Genomic DNA, 19,713 nt, shown 5'->3' with positions numbered 1-19,713 from the left:
TTCAAAAAAAAAAACAAGGTGAAAGGGAAGTGGAAAAATTTAAAGCAGTGGCCCCCCACCTCCATTCAGGCAAGCATCCCTTCCTTTCTCGTGGTGAAGCTGATGCAACATTCCAACTTTACTAAGCCACATGAGACTTTTATGTTGCCTATGGTCCAGCCAGATTCCTGCCAATAAGATCAAGCAATTGTATGGGAGTAATATGTTAGGAACCACCACCTTAAAATATTCTCTTACTTTTGCAGGAGAACGTTGTTTCCGTTTCTTCTTTTTCTGTAAGTCTACTGGCTCTCTGATTTGTTTTTTGTCTCTCATCAGTTGCTCAGATACATCAGTAAAAGTAATTTCCTGCTTTACACTTATCTGTTAAAAAAAAAAGCCAATTTTAGAAATAAACAAGAAGTCTATTGTGACAAAAAGCCATTGCATGCTTAATCCTCTGCTAAACCTACCTACAGGTGCTCCCAAAATGATTATTTGTGTGTGCAAGTAAAAGGTGTGTTGAAGAATTCATTAATATGTAATTGATATATAAGAATCAACAGTATATAAATTGAGGGAATAAACTAGGATTTTACAAAAATTTATCTGGAAAGAAAAAGACTAAAACGTCCTGGGAAAAGATAATAAGACCTAGCAGAATAAAGGAGAAGTGAGGACACAATTCCACTCCCACATTTAAGGAAACTGATGTTAAAGTTAAAGACACAAAAAAAGATTAAATTCCAAAATCAATAAAATACTGGGGGATAAAAGGGGTATTCAGACTTCCATGATGGGTTTCTCTCAATTTACAAAACATCACAAAAACAACACAAAATTCTAAAAGGTAATCTCATCAAAAAAGGAATGATAAACTAACAATGAAATCTAATTATCTTTAAGTTCAATGTTTTTGGCAATATCTTAACCAGTATTTTCCTGGCCTCTACAACAAACCATCACCAAATGTGTGTTTATAGAACTGCATATAGTTTTAGGCCCCTGCTATATACAAGACACAATTCTAGCTACATGATAACAAGAAATGTTAAGATGTCAACAATGTTATCTCATCTTTAGATCTCAGTTCTCACAGATGTGAAGAGTTGCGTGTCCTAAAAAATAATATGGGGACTTCCCTGGTGGCACAGTGGTTAAGAATCCGTCTCCCAATGCAAAGGACGTGGGTTCAATCCCTGGTCAGGGAACTAGATCCCACATGCATGTCGCAACTAAGAGTTCGCATGCCACAACTAAGGAGCACACATGTCGCAACTAAGGAGCCCATGAGCAGCAACTAAGACCTGACACAACCAAAAATAAAAAAAATTTTTAAATTTAAAAAATATATGGAGGTTCTATGATCACTACTGGTAGCATCAATTCTCATCAGAATTGATGGTGCACAGTCATCCTGCTGTGCTACATTTTCAACCTATCCTTGAAATGAAAACGCAAGTATCTTAAAACTAAGAAACTTTCAACTCAACAAGCTCTGAAATACATTAAAAATCCCTGACTCTTCGATCATGTGAGGACACAACGAGAAGTCTGCACCCTGGAAGGGGACCCTCACCCGAACATACTTGCACCCTGATCACAGACTTCCAGCCTCCAGAACAGTGAGAAATAAATTTCTGTTGTTTATAAGCTTTCAAAAAAATCTTAATAGTCCAGGAAACACAATGTGCTAATGGCTAAATTTTCAAAAAATACACTTAAAAAGGGGGTGCAAAAGGTTATAAACATCTTACATACTCATAGTGTAAAGCTGGAAGACAGAGCTGTGCAGAGGGGTTCATGAGAGAAATACAACATAAGCCAGGAATTTCAAACTAACCAAATAAAGAACTGGAAGTTTTCAAAAATTCCTGAAATGTGGGGGGCGTGAGAATTGCAAATCAAGGAGAACCTAGGCATAAAAACATGACTGTAAATGATTATTTAGCTAATAATTCTTTCTATCAGGTTAGAGAATCGTACTAATGACCATTCTTATGGCTTCTTTTGGTGTAATTATTTGAAACATAAAATAGAATGGTAAGGTCACCTCCAACAAGGCTTTGGAATACACACATGTTACCATCTTTGAAGTGATGTTTACTGAAATACAACTATTGAAGCTGGGTATGAGACAAGGAGAAATGACAACAGACTAAGCAGCTGCTGAACTGCTCTGTCTTATGTTGCAGCAAAAAGTAGTTCCAACATTTGTCAACTTATAAATTACAAAGAAACCATGAAAATATAGCATGCAGCAGTAAGAAGGAGACGGGGACTTCCTTGGTGGCACAGTGGTTAAGAACCCGCCTGCCAACGCAGGGGACACGGGTTTGAGCCCTGGTCCGGGAAGATCCCACATGCCACGGAGCAACTAAGCCTGTGCGCCACAACTGCTGAGCCTGCGCTCAGAGCCAGCGAGCCACAGCTACTGAACCCACGTGTCACAACTACTGAAGCCCGTGCGCCTAAAGCCCGTGCTCCGCAACAAGAGAAGCCACCACAATGAGAAGCCCGTGCACCGCAACAAAAAGTAGCCCTTGCTCGCCACAACTAGAGGGAGCCTGCGCACAGCAACGAAGACCCAATGCAGCCATAAATTAACTAATTAATTAAAAAAAAATAAGAGACGAACTTTTTTTCAGCAAAAGTGTCGAGCAGAGTGTAAGACAGATTCACAAATAAGTTCTTCAATAAGCAGCTATTCACAAACAAAGAACCTTTATGTGCAAACAGTGAAAAACATTAATTTATATATCTGAACCTTTTACCTATTTTCACATATATGGAAAGTGATCATATTGGTACTAGCATTGACAAATATAAGGTACATTTTTAACATTATGAAAGCACAGACCAAATCCTAGAGGTATCAATGAATCAAAGCATTGTGAATACCAATAGGCACATAGCAAGTTACATTTTTAGAATAGTCCAACAGGCTTATCACTCATAAATGGAATAAAGTAATCTCTACATATAACACAACCACACACTAAAGTATATGGTCCAGCCTAAGGTGCTTAGAAAGGATGTTGGTAAATCCATAAACATAAAGAGATGGGTATGAAAATGACAAGGCAACTAGAAAGAATGAGGTGCAAAAAGTCTGGGAAAATGAATCTTCTTTGGCCCAAGAAAGACTACAATAATCTATAAAAACATGTAAACTGCTTAAGCATGATAAAAGAGACAACAACTCATCTATAAGTTCCCTACTATTTCCTTGAGAACTATCTTTAAAAGAAAATCAAGTACTCAGTGTTACTTTTCACCTAAAATAAACCAAAGTATAATTAATCAAAGCAGGCATCTGCAGATGTGTGATAGTTAAAAAGACAGGTTTGCTGGATTTTTGAAACACATTCATTGGAACATCAAGAAAATCAATAGGCTAGGAAGTATGTCAGATTAAAAAACAAAACCAAGAAAAACCTCTGGTTTCTTCCCCATAGCTTAATCTTTACCATTTCACCTAGTCCCATGTACAACCTCCTGCCTACATTTGAGAGCCTGAATTTCAATGCTTTTCTCACTACCAAACCAGAAATAGCATCAATACTGTCAATCACCCTACTCATACTTCTCTCATAAGATTTGACTAAACCCAGACGCTTCTCCACCTGAAGCTGTAAGACCCCTGCTGATCAAAGCTCCCTCTGGATCTCCACTTTGAGACTGGGGAAGCCATCAGGCATGACTCCCATGTCCTATCTACCTTGTATATTCATCTTACTTCTTCCCCAACATCCTATCAAGAGGCAGAGCCCATGCTTCCTCACCCCTTGCCACTGCCCAAGCTGGTTCATTCTTGCTAGTTCTAATATATATCTCTTAATGATACTGAGGTATTCCTCATTTTTTATCACTGTCTCTTTATTCTCCCAACTTTAAACATAAAGAGGCCTCTCTATATTGAAAAAATCTTTCCCTTGATTCTAATCACTAGTAAATCACGCCCAGCATCCAGAATGACTGCTTCTTTTTCAGGACTTATTTCATGTCTTTTATATTTTACTATCTCATGTACCTGTATCTTATCTTGGTATCTGAAAATAAGATAGTCTTCTTTTGTATTTCTCATAACAGCTTTCACTCACATATTCATTCAACAGCTATTAAGTACCTGTTACATGCTACATTCAGTCAGTCTAAAGTAATACAATGGAAGCTTTAAATTTACTGAGATTCTAATATGTACAGAGCAAAATACTAGATACTGAGAACACATTCTATGACAAGGTCTCCTTTCCAAAGGTCTTGAAATGCAGATGGGAAGTTTTGATGCCTTAAAAAAAAAAAACTAGTAACACTAATAAACTAATAAAATGGCACATATTCGGCTCAATCTAAATGAATGATACAGGGAATAAGGGCAGGAACCAAATGGAGAAATTCATGAGATCTGAAATAACTGCAACTATATCTATCCCCCTTTAATTTTTTTCTTCCAAACATGCTACTCTTCCCAACAACTTTCTTCCACACTCAATACTGTTATTAAGCAATGTAACAAATTTAAACATACTTAAATAATGTTGCCAGACATATAATGTGATGAACATTTCATGTCATTTGCAAATTTTGGTCTACCCCTAACTCGCAAACAAGGTGACCCCTTACAATCATTTTGGACTCTTCTTTCGCTTCATTCTCAATATCCTACGTCCATATGCATTTCATTCCAATTAACCTTATCAACCTTGATCCTTTAGGGCATTATCATCTACCAATGTATTCCTTCACAAATAAATTAATATAAAACTGTTTTCTTGCCATTTCCCCAATGAGGTAATCTACAATAGCTCCTTGTTGCCCATAATATCAATTATACTCTCCCCAGCTCAGCTTTCAAGATTCTACACGATCTACTTTACAGAAAAGACCTAGGTCACTTGGCAGAAGTATCTGTTCTTACCATCTCCCCATTTCTGGAGCCATATGTTCCTTTCAATTTTCAATTTCTCTTTTAGGTATTCTCATTCATCTTCCCACCCCTGTTTAAGAAAAAAGAAAGCATCTTGTGCTTTCCTCTATACTCTGTGCTACTGATTCCACTACCACCCATCTCTAAGGCTCTGCAGCTTCACTGCCTCTCTAAAATAATCTCCCTTACTTCACCAACTACTTCTCTGCTGAAAAGCACGCTTAAATTTACCCTATAAATTCTTGTGGGGCAAAATATTTCCAGCAACTTCCTTCCTCTTATGGCCAAACTTTTCAAAAGAATAATCTGTAGTAAGCATATAGGCAAAATAACTGCCACCAAACTTAGAGAAATGGTTATTCTGAGAGTAAAAACAGTATGTAGTCATATAAGAAGAATGTGTAACTATGGCTAGAAGGAAATTGTTCCAAAATACTGCCTAGGAAACAAATTGAATCAAAGTGACCACAAGTACTACAAGTGTTTAAATGTAAAAAGAAAGATATAAAACAATTAACTGTACTGCAAATACACTGCCTAAATAATGTAGCAATATTTAGAAATATTCATGGAGTCCAGAAAAAGAGAAATTTAACACCAAGAATACATCTCTGTGTGTATGCGTGTGTGTGTTTATTTCCAGGATGGTTTTGGAAAGAACAGTTAGATATAACCAGTCAACAGGAAGATTTCTAATTCCAAGCTCACCAAGCCACACAATAGGGCCGGGAAGAAAAGCAGCACATTGATGGACAGGCCTTTATGTGAATCATGAACCATAACCCTCCCTTTCTGCCTGACCCGACTGCATGCAAACTTCTGAAAGGAGCTACGTTTGTCAGGGTTTGACAAAGTCCATAACTATCTTTTGCTTTTGAAAAGGTTCAGGGACCCACAGTTCACAACAAACATTCTAGTGTACTTCTCTATAATATTTCTCATTATAAATTTGCATTTTGGTTGCTATATCAGCATCTTACAATTTAGATAACTATATAAGATGAAGTGGAAGAAGTGATCAAATCAAGTTATCTTACCTGAAACAGTGCTGACCACCCCCATCCTACCCAGAAATTCTATTCTTTTAACTTCTATAGCATCATGGTTTAAGTTCTTTGCTGTTCCTCACACAAGTTCTTCTGCATCCATCCTTCTACTATATATGTACCTTTATTTTGTAAGAGTTTTAGTACACCTCTATCAGTGGCTCTCAAAGTTTGGTCCAGGGACTTCTGAAGATCCCTGACACCTTTTCCAGTGGGGTGCTCCATGAGGTCAAAAATACTTTCATTATAATACCTATTTTTTTTTTCACTCTCCTCTTATGAGTATATAGTGGCATTTCCTAGAAGCTAGCTAACATGTAATGTCACCAGAGACTAAATGTATTCGCAAATATGAGATAAGCCAGACAGTAAACAGATCTGTAAAATTGTAAAACAAATTCTCACAAAATTTTTTATTTATAAACAGGGTTATATTTCATTAAAAATATGCTATATGTTAACATGTAACGGGATTTGTTACTGATAAATTAATAAATAAAATTTTAAATTTCTCAGTTTTAATTTCTAAAATGGTAAATATCGATATATGTAACCAACAGAAGCAAGAGCTGTTAAGAGTCCTCAATATTTTTAAGAATAAAGGGGTCCCCAAGACCAGAAATTTTGAGAACCACTGAGCTAGATACATCTTAACTATATTTTGCATTCCCTCCCTTTTCTCCATTCAATTTCTTTCAATACAGGTGTCTGGGCCCAACCAACATAAAGAAATTAGTATAGACGTGTGTGCATGTGTGAGTTAGTAGACACACACGTACTGCCTAGCTCTGTTGGCTGAGATCACTAAGAAGCAATGAAATCCAACACACCTAGCATCCAAAACTTAGTTTCTAAATACCATTATCCAAACAAAAGGAAATGGAGCTCCTTGGAGAAGCAACTGATTTCAAAGCTGGGCAAGGAAAACTATACGATGACCTTGGAACACCTTGTGGTGCCAGAAACTAGAGTACATGTCAAAAGGACACAAAGGTCTGTCTGAAACAGCTCCTAATAGGCAAAGCTGAAACAACTTGAGAAAAAAAACAAATGACAGTACCAGATTATAACTCAAAGAATAAGGCAATATCCATTCTGATATAAATGGAAATAATTTTTTAAATGGAGAGAAGGGACAGCTACAATTAACATAAATATAGAAGGAATGAGGAAAATACAAATTCACATTTAGGTAAACACTACATTAATAACTACAACTGGCAGGATCCACCAATGGATGCTTAAATAGGTAGGAAAAAACTTCAGTAGAAATAGGATATTTAAGCAGATTCAAACTATTTCCTACAAGATATTTGCCAATCACAAAGAAGAAAAAAGTGACTTTAAGGGAAAAACTGGCAGATATGACATTAACAAAGTACTGAGAGTGTAATATCACCTGTAATAAGACATATCTCCACATTTTATACTCCCTGATATGATAGACTGAGAAGAGCACAACATTTCTGTGGAATATGTCGAAAAATGAAAGCTTCAATCTAATCATAAGAAAACATCAGGCAGGGACTTCCCTGGTGGTCCAGTGCCTAAGACTCCACACTCCCAATGCAGGGGGCCCGGGCTCGATTCCAGGTCAGGGAACTAGACCTGCATGCCACAACTAAGAGTTCACATGCCACAACTGAAGATCCCGCATGCTGCAACTAAGACCCAGCACAGCCAAATAAATAAATAAATATGTAAAAAGAGAAAGAAAAAGAAAGAAAACATCAGGCAGATGCAAATTAAGAGACATTCTACAAATAACTAACCAATACTCATCAACTATCAAGGTCATAAAAGATAAGGAAAGACTGAACAACTGTCATGGAATGATGGAGACTCAAGAAGATACAACTAAATACAACGTGGAATCCTGAACTGAATCCTGGAACAGAAAAGGGATATTAGGGGAAAAACAGATGAAATTCAACTAAGGTCGTAGTTTATTTAATAGTATTTTACCAACATTAAGTTCCTGGTTTTGATAACTGTACTATGGTTGCATAAGCTTTGATATTAGAGGAAGCTGGGTGATGAGTTTATGTGAACTCGGTACTACTTCTGCAACTTTGTCATAAATCTAAAATTATTTCATAATAAGTTTTAAAAAACTATTCTATAATTTTTCTAAACTAAAAATAGAGTTGCCACATGATCCTGCAATCCCACTCCTGGGCATATATCCGAAGAAAACTATAATTCGAAAAAATATACGCACCCCAATGTTCATAACAGCACTATGTACAATGGCCAAGACATGGAAGCAACCTAAATGTCCATCGACAGATGAATGGATGAAGAAGATGTGGTACATATACACAACGGAATACTACTCAGCCATAAAAAAAGAATAAAATAATGCCATTTGCAGCAACATGGATGGACCTAGAGAATATCATACTAAGTGAAGTAAGTCAGAAAGAGAAAGACAAATATCATATGATATCACTCATATGTGGAATCTAAAATATGACACAAATGAACTTATTTACAAAACAGACTCAGAGACATAGAAAACAAACTTAAGGTTACCAAAGGGGAAAGGGAGCGGAGGAGGGATAAATCAGGACTTTTGGATTGGCAGATACAAACTACTATATATAAAATAAACAACAAGATCCTACTGTATAGCACAGGGAAAAGAATATAGAAAAGAATGTGAAAAAGAATATGTACATATCTATACACACACACATATATATATATGTATAACTGAATCACTTTGTTTTAAACCAGAAACTAACACAACATTGTAAATCAACTACTCTTCAATTTTAAAAAAACCCAGCATTTATATGGTGTTCTACAAATTTGTGATTCCTCCTCAGCATAGTAACTAAGATTTATCTGACATTTACTATGTGCCGGGCACTGTCCTAGGTACTAAGGATACAATGGTTGGGCATGCAGGGATGGAGCGGGGTGCTCGTGGTCTCTATCCTGTATAATCTATTGCATTTAATCCTACAGTAAGACTGTGAGGTTAGCATTTTCATCCCATTTTACAAATAAGAAAACTAAGGCTAAGAAAGGTTATTTGTCTAAGGGAAACAAAAATTTACACCCAAGTCTTCCAAATCCAGCAACAGAGATCCTACTTACTGTAATCTGTGAATTATTTTTTATCCTCATGTTACCAATAAACAAATTAAAACTTCACAGACACAGACCTACTAAAGAATGGACTTGAGGATATGGGGAGGGGGAGGGGTGAGATGTGACAGGGTGAGAGAGTGTCATGGACATATACACACTACCAAATGTAAAATAGATAGCTAGCGGGAAGCAGCCGCATAGCACAGGGAGATCAGCTCAGTGCTTTGTATATGATGTGTATATGATGGGATTGGAAGGGAGTCCTCTATTATGAGCTCCTTCCGGAAAACCAAGCTCCCGCCTGGGGGGGTGGGATGGGGAGGGTGGGAGGGAGGGAGATGCAGGAGGGAGGAGATATGGGAACGTGTGTATATGTGTAGCTGATTCACTTTGTTATAAAGCAGAAACTAACACACCATTGTGAAGCAATTATACTTCAATAAAGATGTTTAAAAAAAAAAAAAAAACTTCACAGAGGTAAGTGTCTTACCCAAGCTACTGGATTTCAACCCTAGGGCTTAAACCACTATTTTGTATCTCTTAATCTGGTGTTACTTCCATTACTATTGGGTTGGCCGAAAAGTTCCTTCAGTTTTTAAGTGAAAATAAAAGACACATTTTTCATTTTCACCAAGGACTTTATTGAACAACGTATTCACTGTTTTATTCCACTACCTTCTGCCATTTTTCAGGCAACTTCATAATTCCATGTTCCCAAAACTTTTTATCTTTTTGAGCAAAGAACTGTTCCAGGTGCCTTTTACAGTCTTCCAAGAAATTGAAATTTTTTCCATTAAGAGAATTTTTATTTATTTATTTATTTATGTCTGTGTTGGGTCTTCGTTTCTGTGCCAGGGCTTTCTCTAGTTGTGGCAAGCGGGGGCCACTCTTCATCGCGGTGCACGGGCCTCTCACTATCGCGGTCTCTCTTGTTGCGGAGCACAGGCTCCAGACGCACAGGCTCAGTAATTGTGGCTCAAGGGCCCAGATGCTCTGCAGCATGTGGGATCTTCCCAGACCAGGGCTCGAACCCGTGTCCCCTGCATTGGCAGGCAGACTCTCAACCACTGCGCCACCAGGGAAGCCCTCATTAAGAGAACTTTGTAAAGACCGAAATAAATGAAAATCTGAAGGTGCAATGTCTGGTGAATATGGCGGATGAATCAGAACTTCCCAGCCAAGCTGTAACAGTTTTTGCCTGGTCATCAAAGAAACATGCAGTCTTGCATTAACCTGATGGAAGATAATGCGTTTTCTGTTGACTAATTCTGGACGCTTTTCGATGAGTGCTGCTTTCAGTTGGTCTACCTGGGAGCAGTATTTGTTGGAATGAATCGCTTGGTTTTCCGGAAGGAGCTCATAATAGAGGACTCCCTTCCAATCCCATCATATACACAACCTCACCTTCTTTGGATGAAGACCGGCCTTTGGTGTGGTTGGTGGTAGTTCATTTCGCTTGCCCCACAATCTCTTCCATTCCACATTATTGTACAGTACCCACTTTTCATCGCTCATCACAATTTGTTTTTAAAACGGAACATTTTCATTACGTTTAAGTAGAGAATCGTGGGACTTCCCTGGTGGCGCAGTGGTTAAGAATCCGCCTGCCATATGTACAGCTGATCCACTTTGTTATAAAGCAGAAACTAACACACCACTGTAAAGCAATTATACTCCAATAAAGATGTTAAAAAAAAAAAAAAAAAGAATCCGCCTGCCAATGCAGGGGACATGAGTTCAATCCCTGGAGGAAGATTCCACACACCTTGGAGCAACTAGGCCCGTGACAACTACTGAGCCTGTGCTCTAGAACCCGAGAGCCACAACTACTGAGCCCACGTGCCACTACTACTGAAGCCTGCACGCCTAGAGCCCGTGTTCTGCAACAAGAGAAGACACTGCAATGAGAAGCCCGCGTACCACAACAAAGAGTAGCCCCCGCTCACCACAACTAGAGAAAGCCCACCCGCAGCAACAAAGACCCAACACAGCCAAAAATAAATTAGTTAATTTTTTAAAAATGCTTCCAAAAAAAAGTAGAGAATCGCATGCGGAAATACAGTCAAGAAGGTTTTTTTCACTTAACTTATGTGGAACCCAAATATCAAAGCGATTAACATAGCCAAGCTGGTGCAAATGATTTTCAAAGCTTAATTTGGATATATTGAGTATGTCGGCTATCTCTCTCGTGGTATAACACTGATTGTTTTCAATTAATGTCTTGATGTGATCACTGTCGACTTCAACTGGTCTACCCGACTGAGAAGCATCGTCCAGGGAGAAATCTCCAGGAAACTTCGCAAACCACTTTTGACACGTTCAATCAGTCACAGCACCTTCTCCATTTGCATTTCAGTTGGGTTTTTACCTTTCTTGAAATAATAAAGCATAATACACTGAAAATGTTGCTTTTCTTCTTCCATCTTCAATATTAAAATGGCTACACAAAAATTCACCTATTTTGATATATTTTTTTAAATGCATACTGATGTGACAGCTGTCACAATACCATCAAACAAAATTGTTTCGAATGAAGTTAAAGACAACTTAGTGCTACTAGAGCCATCTTACGGAAAAAAACCGAATGAACCTTTTGGCCAACCCAATATAACTGCTTCTTAAAAATCTAAATTAATCAAACTTATTTAAAATGATTTTTACACAAACATATTTCATTTTCCCTTATATAAACTATAGTTAGGTTGCTGCCAGAATGTGGAAAGAACTTCTAGTGGTTCAAGAGAAAGGAAATAATTTTAAAAAAACCAAAGTGGAAAAATGTCAACAATATTTATTGAAGCGTAAGACTTGAGTTTCAATCCCTTCTCTTCCAATTATTATTGGGTAAACTTGGCTTCCATAAGTAGTATGGAAAAATTTTAAAAAGCAAAGGTTGGGAGTTAAAAGAAATACAATCTAATCCCAAAGAGTAATACTAGCAGCGTGAGGCTAAACAACTAAAATTTAATCATTTGGAACTTTCTTCACCTATAAATGGAGGGAATATTCTTCACAGAATTTCTGTAGAGTTAAAAGAGATTATATATGTAAAGTATCAACTATAGTACATAGCAATATATAGTTGATTTTTTGATGTTACTGATTATCATAATCATTTCCTCATCTGTTTATTAGTGGTAGTAATAATATCCAGCTTATACACATCAGACAATCAAATGAGATTACATAAAAAGCACCCTGAAAACCTTCAAGTTCTAAATAAATATCTATGGTTATTAATTATTATTACACAATTGCAGATGCGTAATTGCTTAGATACATAGAAGATTACCAATTTATACAGAGCATCTCCACTTAGACATCCTATTATCTAAAACTCAATACTGCTAAAAATAAAACCTTTTTTCACATCAGAACCTCCTTCCAAACTCCCTGCCTTTCTTTTCTTCCCTGTGCCTTTCAATATGCTGTATTATATCCCAGTCTCCCATCTAAAGACATCTTTTCATTTTCTTCTCCACTCCCAACCCAAGACCAAGTGCAGTTGTTTTTCTTTTTTCTCAATATCACATACAAATCTGGAAATTATATTTCACATTTCCTACTCCAGGTCATTTAAAAAGACATTAAATTGGGAATCTCATACACTACCAGAGGGAGAATAAATTGATCAACATTTGTGGACTATAAATTGGCCAGTATATCATCAAGAGTCTTCAGAAAATCTATACTAAAGAAATAATCTCACATGACAACAATGCCTACATGTAACTTCACAATATTATTTACGATCATAAATAAAGTATGAACAGTCTAATACCCAGTAAAGAAAGAGTGAGATAAATTACAATACAGCTATATGACATACAGTAATTAGAAATCTTACTTTTGAATAATATTGACATAGTGAGATGCTCATGGTTTAAGGTTAAATGATAAATATGTTGATAAATATATTTTTACAATTTTACACAAACACAAATACATATGCAGCACATTTTACATAAACACAACATATGCAGAAAAACAAACAAAAAAAGGAAACACTAAAATACTAACAACAAAATGTTAGTGATTATCCTAGAGTAGTAAGATTACAGCAATTTTTATTATCTTCTTTATAGTTTTTAAATTTTTACATTTTCTCAACAAACGTGTTACTTTATAATCCTAAAAAGACATTAAGTCCAGTCTTAGTACAAATCCCTAGTATTAATCAAAGAAAAATCTATTCATTGTTATCTTAATGTATTAAGTTATTCTAAGAATTGAAACATTAAGCCAGCAAAGGGAAACTGAAAAAATGTCTATGGGTGAGTTGGGAAAAAAAAAAAAAAAAAGAGAAAAAGAAAAAGCCATCAAGTAAATCTTGATCCCTATCTCACATCATCAGCAAAAATCAATTCCAAACGGATTGTTAATCTAAACGGAAAAGGAAAATCAAAGTTTCTAGAAGTTAACAAAGGAAAATATCGTCATCACCTTGGGGCAGGCAAAGAATTCTTAAATAGGACACACAAAACACCAAAAGGAAAAGACATAAATTGAACTTCATTAACACTGACTTCTGTTCATCAAAAGAGTAAAAAGGCAAATCAGAGTGGAAGAGTGGAAAAGTTAACTGATATATATATTCAACAAATATATAAAGAACTATTACAAATCTGTAAGAGAAAGAAACAACCTAGAAGAAAAATGGGCAAAAGATGAACATGTACCTTACAAAAAAATAATATCCAACCAAATTGTCAGTAAATATGAAAGGCACTCAATTTCATTAGTTATCAGTGAAATGCAACCTAACAGATACCAAGGATACAGAGCAATTAGTATAAACTGGCAAAACCACTGAGAAAAACTTCTGACAGAAATTCCTATAGCTGAACATATCCATACCCAGCAAACTCAATCCTAAGCATAAAACCAACAGAAATGAGTGTGCACATGCACCAAAAGACACATCCATGAATATTCACAGCAGGGAATTCCCTGGCAGTCCAGTGGTTAGGACTCGGAGCTTTCACCACCAGGGCCTGGGGTTCAATCCCTGGTCGGGGAATTAAGATCCTGCAAGCCACTTGGCACGGCCAAAAAAAAAAAAAAACTATTCGCAGGAGCACTTTTCAGAACAGCCAACATCTTGAAACAAGACGGCTATTATATTAGATATACTAGAATGAATAAATTCTGATACATTCACACAACTGACAATTATACAGAAATGAGAATAAACAACTACCTATGCAATAACATGGACATATCTCATAAAAAATGTAAAACAAAGAAATCAGACATCAGAGTAGATAGTACATGATTCTATTTATACTGAATTCAAAGTCAGGTAAAGCTAACTGACCATGATAAAAGTGTTTGGGTAGGGGTTGTCTTTAGGAATTAGAGGAGGGTTGTGACTAAACGGGATACAAGAAGGGGAGGGCCTCTGGGATACTGATAATGTTCAATGTCTTAATGTGAGTATCGGTTACACATGTATGTTCATTTCTGAGGAAATTCGTGACTTACAATTTGTGCACTTTTCTGTATGAATGCTGTATAAAAAGACATATACCTAGAGAAAGAGCTTTACAAATATGTAGACATATAGATAGATACAAGAAACATGCTGGTATATATAGATATCTATATATATAAGCATGATCCTTTCATCATTATTTCATTCAAACAAATCTAGTAATAACATAAATATCCATCAATAGGGGAGCGGTTAAATAAAATAAGGCACATCATTTAATCATTCATTAAAATAAATAAGCAAGCTTTATATGCAATAACATGGAAATTTCTAAAAAATGTTATTAAATGAATAATGCAAATTTCAAAAGTATATAAAAATAACGTTATCTAATTTGTATAGAACAAAATGTATATTTTCATAAGATATATATTTACAAAACACATTATATAGAAATAAATACAGACATATATTCTGTATGTTTGTTATAAATTTAAAATTTCCAGGATATCAGTATTAGTGGTTATCTCTTTGGAATCAGAGCAGGAAACAAGGAACTTTTACTTTTTTCTTTGTTCTCTTCTATACTATTTTAATTTTTACAAGGACTATGTAGTCCTTTTATAATAAACTTCATCATACAATTATGAAAAAACCCCAAGTAGACATCTCTGAGACTGATCTAGCTAGACTAACCCTATCACAGCCTTGTCTATAATGATTTCCAATTGGGGCACTACTTTATATAAGAAAGAGTGTAACTCTCATTCAGTACCACTATCTCACAATTCCAAACCAAGCAATTAGACATCAAAGATCAGACAGAACTATATGAAAAGTGTTAGGAGACTGGCTATGTTATTAAAGAATCTAAAAAGAAATATTCTATTAACAATTTATGTCCACCTAAGGGGAAAAGAAAAAGATAAATTGAGTCCAACAACTTTACGAGCACTGGAGGATACTGAAAAGTAGACCATTCTGGGTTAGCTCTCTAAAACAACCTACTAGTGGAGATACCTTGATTCATCGACTTGCCAGGTGAGTTGAAATCAGTAACAATAAGCAATAATATGACTCTCACCAGGAAAAACTATAAAGCAAGATTACTCACTCCATGTTTTCTGCTAAAATATTGATTCCTATCAAATAGGACACTTTCTAAGAGCCATACAAGCAAGTAAAATCTTGTTTAAAAATAAAAAACCCTAGAGAGCTGATATAAATTACCATCTATTTTCTTTAAAATGAGCTCAATTAATAAATGTGTTTCTGAAAATGATAGTGGAAGAGTATGCTGAAGTAAAAAGCATTTGAATGCGGGCAGGGGGAGTACCTCTTTAAGTATACAGACCCAATAAAAGCCAATGCAATCGCCTCAAAAGACAAGGACCCAAGCTGCAAGGAACATAAAATTACTTCTGAATCCCCCAAATGAACTTTAAAAGAAATACAATGGTAATAAGAACTGGCTACAACTAATAAATAACTTTGTTGAAAAAGTATACAATGTCATAGGGATAACAAGTTGGGAGTTAGCCAAAAAGAGAGGAAGAAACATATCCTACCAATGACTATTTAAGCAAATAAATAGAGCCACACAGACTTGTCACCTTCTAGGATGATTGTGAAAGATCATTTGTTACCAATAAATGTTATACAATTCTGCAACTAAAACAGTATAAAATATGTGGCAAAAATAGTTAAGTATCTTAAAATCACTGACATGGATAAAATGATTATTTTTGTTGTTGTTAAATAGGAGAGGAAAAGTCACTCATTACAGGACATATACTCAAATTCCTAGCAACAGCATATTGGAGTTTTACTGACTGGAGCAACAGGTATTTGGGGAAATATCTATACAATTCTCCTTAAACTAATAACAGGATTTAAGGCAATTTTAAAACTAAAAACGAAAGAGAGGTCTTAAAGCAAGGGCTAAATAAGTCTTGAGTTTCCTAGACCATTAAACAAAATAATCATAAATACTAAATGCATAAAAGGAGGTCTACAATTTTATTCATGCTGTTTTACAGCACAGAAATTCATGACTAAAATAAAAAAGCTACACGAGCACTGAAGTATATTTCTTCAGGAGTTGTAAATACCTGAAATACTTTACACTTTATTATATCATCAAATGACTAGAACATGATTTTTTATAGCTCCTAATTTATAAAATCCTTTCGTTCAAGTACAATCCAATAGCCTTCTAGAAAACAAATGTGGCATATATCGTTACGAATGACAGTTTGCTCCATTTTGTCAATACAAACATGTCCTTTACTCTTCAACATACTTGACATCAAACTGCAAAAATACAGACCATAAAGTTCCCAATCCCTCTTCTATGGGTATAAGAATTAAAAGGATAAGCCAAATACTTTTTTTCAAATTTCTGAAATAAATTTAGTTTTTGAGTTGAGAAGCTTTCTAACACAGTGCTATCCAATAAAGCTTCCAGCAATGATGGAAATATTCTTTATCTACGCTAATACAGACGCCATTAACCACATGTGGCTACTGAGCACTTGAAATGTGGCTAATGCAACTGAGGAACTGAAATATTAGTTTTAGCTCATTTTAATTCAAATTTCTAACATCTTTGAAAACAAAGTTCTAATGAGCAAACTACAGACATTCAAAAGTTCTGCAGGACTTCCTGGTGGCGCTGTGGTTAAGAATCCACCTGCCAATGCAGGGGACAGGGGTTTGAGCCCTGGTCCAGGAAGATCCCACATGCCGCGGAGCAACTAAGCCCATGCGCCACAACTACTGAGCCTGCACTGTAGAGCCCACGAGCCACAACAACTGCGCCCGAATGCCGCAACTACTGAAGCCCCTCCGCCTAGAGCCCGTGCTCCACAACAAGAGAAGCCACCGCAATGAGAAGCCCGCGCACCGCAACAGAGTAGCCCCCACTCGCCAAAACTAGAGAAAGCCCGCGCACAGCAACAAAGACCTGACGCAGCCAAAAATAAATAAATAAAATAAATTATTTTAAAAACAAGGTTGGCCTGCAGACTGCAGACTGCTGTTGAAAATGTAGAGCCACAGAGTTGAAGCTGGGTGATTGATTTAGAGTAGTAAGGTCAAGATAAATTCTGAAAACCAGCAGTTTCCACAAATGAAAAACTTTTACTTCAACTGTCACAAAACAATAGGGTGTTTACATAGGCTACAGAACCTAAACTGTTATTAACAGTTTAAGAAAACACAAAACTCAACTTTTTGTTTTGCATTAACAAAAAAAAGTTAATATGAAATAAAGTTCTTTGTGACTTCCAAGTGAATGAGCAAATAAAAGGAAAAAAAACACTTATATGTTCAATATCTATTTTTAAAAGACTTTTAGTACACAATCTAGAAAGGATGAAAGGCCATGTAGCTTAAGTTTTCACCTTCTGGGAGACCTGCATCATACTCTTCTACATCAATGCCCTCTATTTAACTCAAAACTGTATATTCATGATCCCAAGACCTGCCCTTCACCACTATGCCTTATCAGCAGGAATGCATAAGTAATAAGTAAGGGATATAATGTCTCATGTCTGTTATGTACTATATAAAGCAATGTTACACAAATCCTAAATTCTGCCATTTGGTATAGAGTATGAGACAACTTTTCATTGATTCATTCGCACAAGGGACTCAAATTTATCAGCATCTATTAGGAGTAACAGGACTCAATTATGGATAATCCAAAATTTGGAATATCAAGCAGGTATTTAAGAAGTATTAGAAGAGTAAGGAGTTGAGAAAAGTTCAAACCATGCTGGTAAATGAAAAGAACAGATAAAAAGCAACATGACCCTATGCATGTTAGGCATATCAAAGAAGCACTGAAGAACATACACCAAAATGTTAGGAGTGATTATATCCAGTGGCAGGGGTATGATAGGGTATTCATCCTGGAGATATGTACACCTATGTTCACACAAAAACCTACACATGAACGTTCACAGCAGCTTTATTTGTAATAGCCAAAACATGGAAACAATTAAAATGTCTCTCGATAAGTGAATGTTTAAACTGTGGTACAACCATACCATGGAATACTACTATATAATAAAAAAGAACAAAGAATTGATATATACAACAACTCAGATGGCTCTCAAGGGCATTAAGTGAAAAAAGTCAATCTCAAAAGGTCACATACTATATGATTCCACTGATATAATATTCTCAATATGACAAAGTTTTAGAGATGGAAAACAGATTAGGGTAGGATAGCCAGGGGTTAGGAATGGTGGGGGTAACAAGAAGAGGTGTGACTACAGAGGGGTAGCACCAGGAAGATCTTTGGTATGATGTTCTGTATCCTGAGAGTCATGGTAGTTACACACACCTACATGTATACAAAGAAAGGTCTAAAACAGTCATCTAAACTTCTACTTTAAGAAGCTATGAAAAGAAGAGCAAATTAAAAATAAAAAGAAGAGCAAATTAAAAAGTAAGCAGAAGGAAAGAAATAAATGAGAGTAAAGATGAAAGAAAGTTCAAATGAACAATAGTGAGCTCAATAAAACCAAACCTTTATCTTTGAAGAGACCAGTAAAACTCTACCCAGATTAATCAAGAAAAAGACAATTAGCACTATCAGGAATGTGAAAAAAGAAATTATTACAAATCCTTTAGACAATAAAAGAATTAAGAAAATATTATGCATATTTTTGTTCAATTAAAAAATAAAAGAATGAACAAATCCTTTGAAAAATGTAATTTATCAAAACTAAATCAAGAATAAAATTTAAAATCTGAGTAGCCTTACATGTTTTAAAAATTATATTTGAAAGTAAAAACTTTCCCATAAAGAAAACTCAGCCAAAGATTAGCTTTATTGGTGAAGTCTACTAAATATGTATGATAGAAATAATACCAATCTTACACAAACTCTTTCAGAAAATAGAGAAGGAACTATTTCCTACCCCATTTTAAATGTGGCCAGTATACCTAAAACAAAGACTGCAAGAAAACTAGTATCCCTCATAAACATACACATAAAAATTCTTTTAAAAAAATTAGTAAACTGAATCCAGCAACTTATAAAAAAGATGACACATCATGACCAAGTGTGGTTTATCCCAGGAATGCAGGGTTGATTTAACATTTGAAAATCAATCAATAAATTCACTATATTAAGAAAAGGGAGGAGGGACTTCCCTGGTGGCACAGTGGTTGGGAATCCGCCTGCCAGTGCAGGTGACAAGGGTTCAAGCCCT

At 35.8% G+C, this 19,713-nt stretch overlaps 1 protein-coding gene across 4 annotated transcripts in view; it reads right to left on the bottom strand.

Annotated features, from left to right (window-relative positions):
- The window catches only part of ZNF148 (zinc finger protein 148), a 131,338-nt gene that overhangs the window by 54,692 nt on the left and 56,933 nt on the right, over window positions 1–19,713 (bottom strand). For all 4 annotated transcript variants that reach the window (XM_036850084.1, XM_036850086.1, XM_036850087.1 and 1 more), the window contains one exon: window positions 238–363. In XM_036850084.1, the coding sequence (XP_036705979.1) occupies window positions 238–363 (126 nt within the window). The remainder of the gene's footprint in view (window positions 1–237; window positions 364–19,713) is intronic.

Source organism: Balaenoptera musculus, chromosome 4 (genome assembly GCF_009873245.2).
Source record: "Balaenoptera musculus isolate JJ_BM4_2016_0621 chromosome 4, mBalMus1.pri.v3, whole genome shotgun sequence".
In the NCBI taxonomy this organism is placed as follows: domain Eukaryota; kingdom Metazoa; phylum Chordata; class Mammalia; order Artiodactyla; family Balaenopteridae; genus Balaenoptera; species Balaenoptera musculus.
The sequence above is the reverse complement of the archived record's forward strand: the minus strand, read 5'-3'. Positions and strand labels throughout refer to the sequence as shown.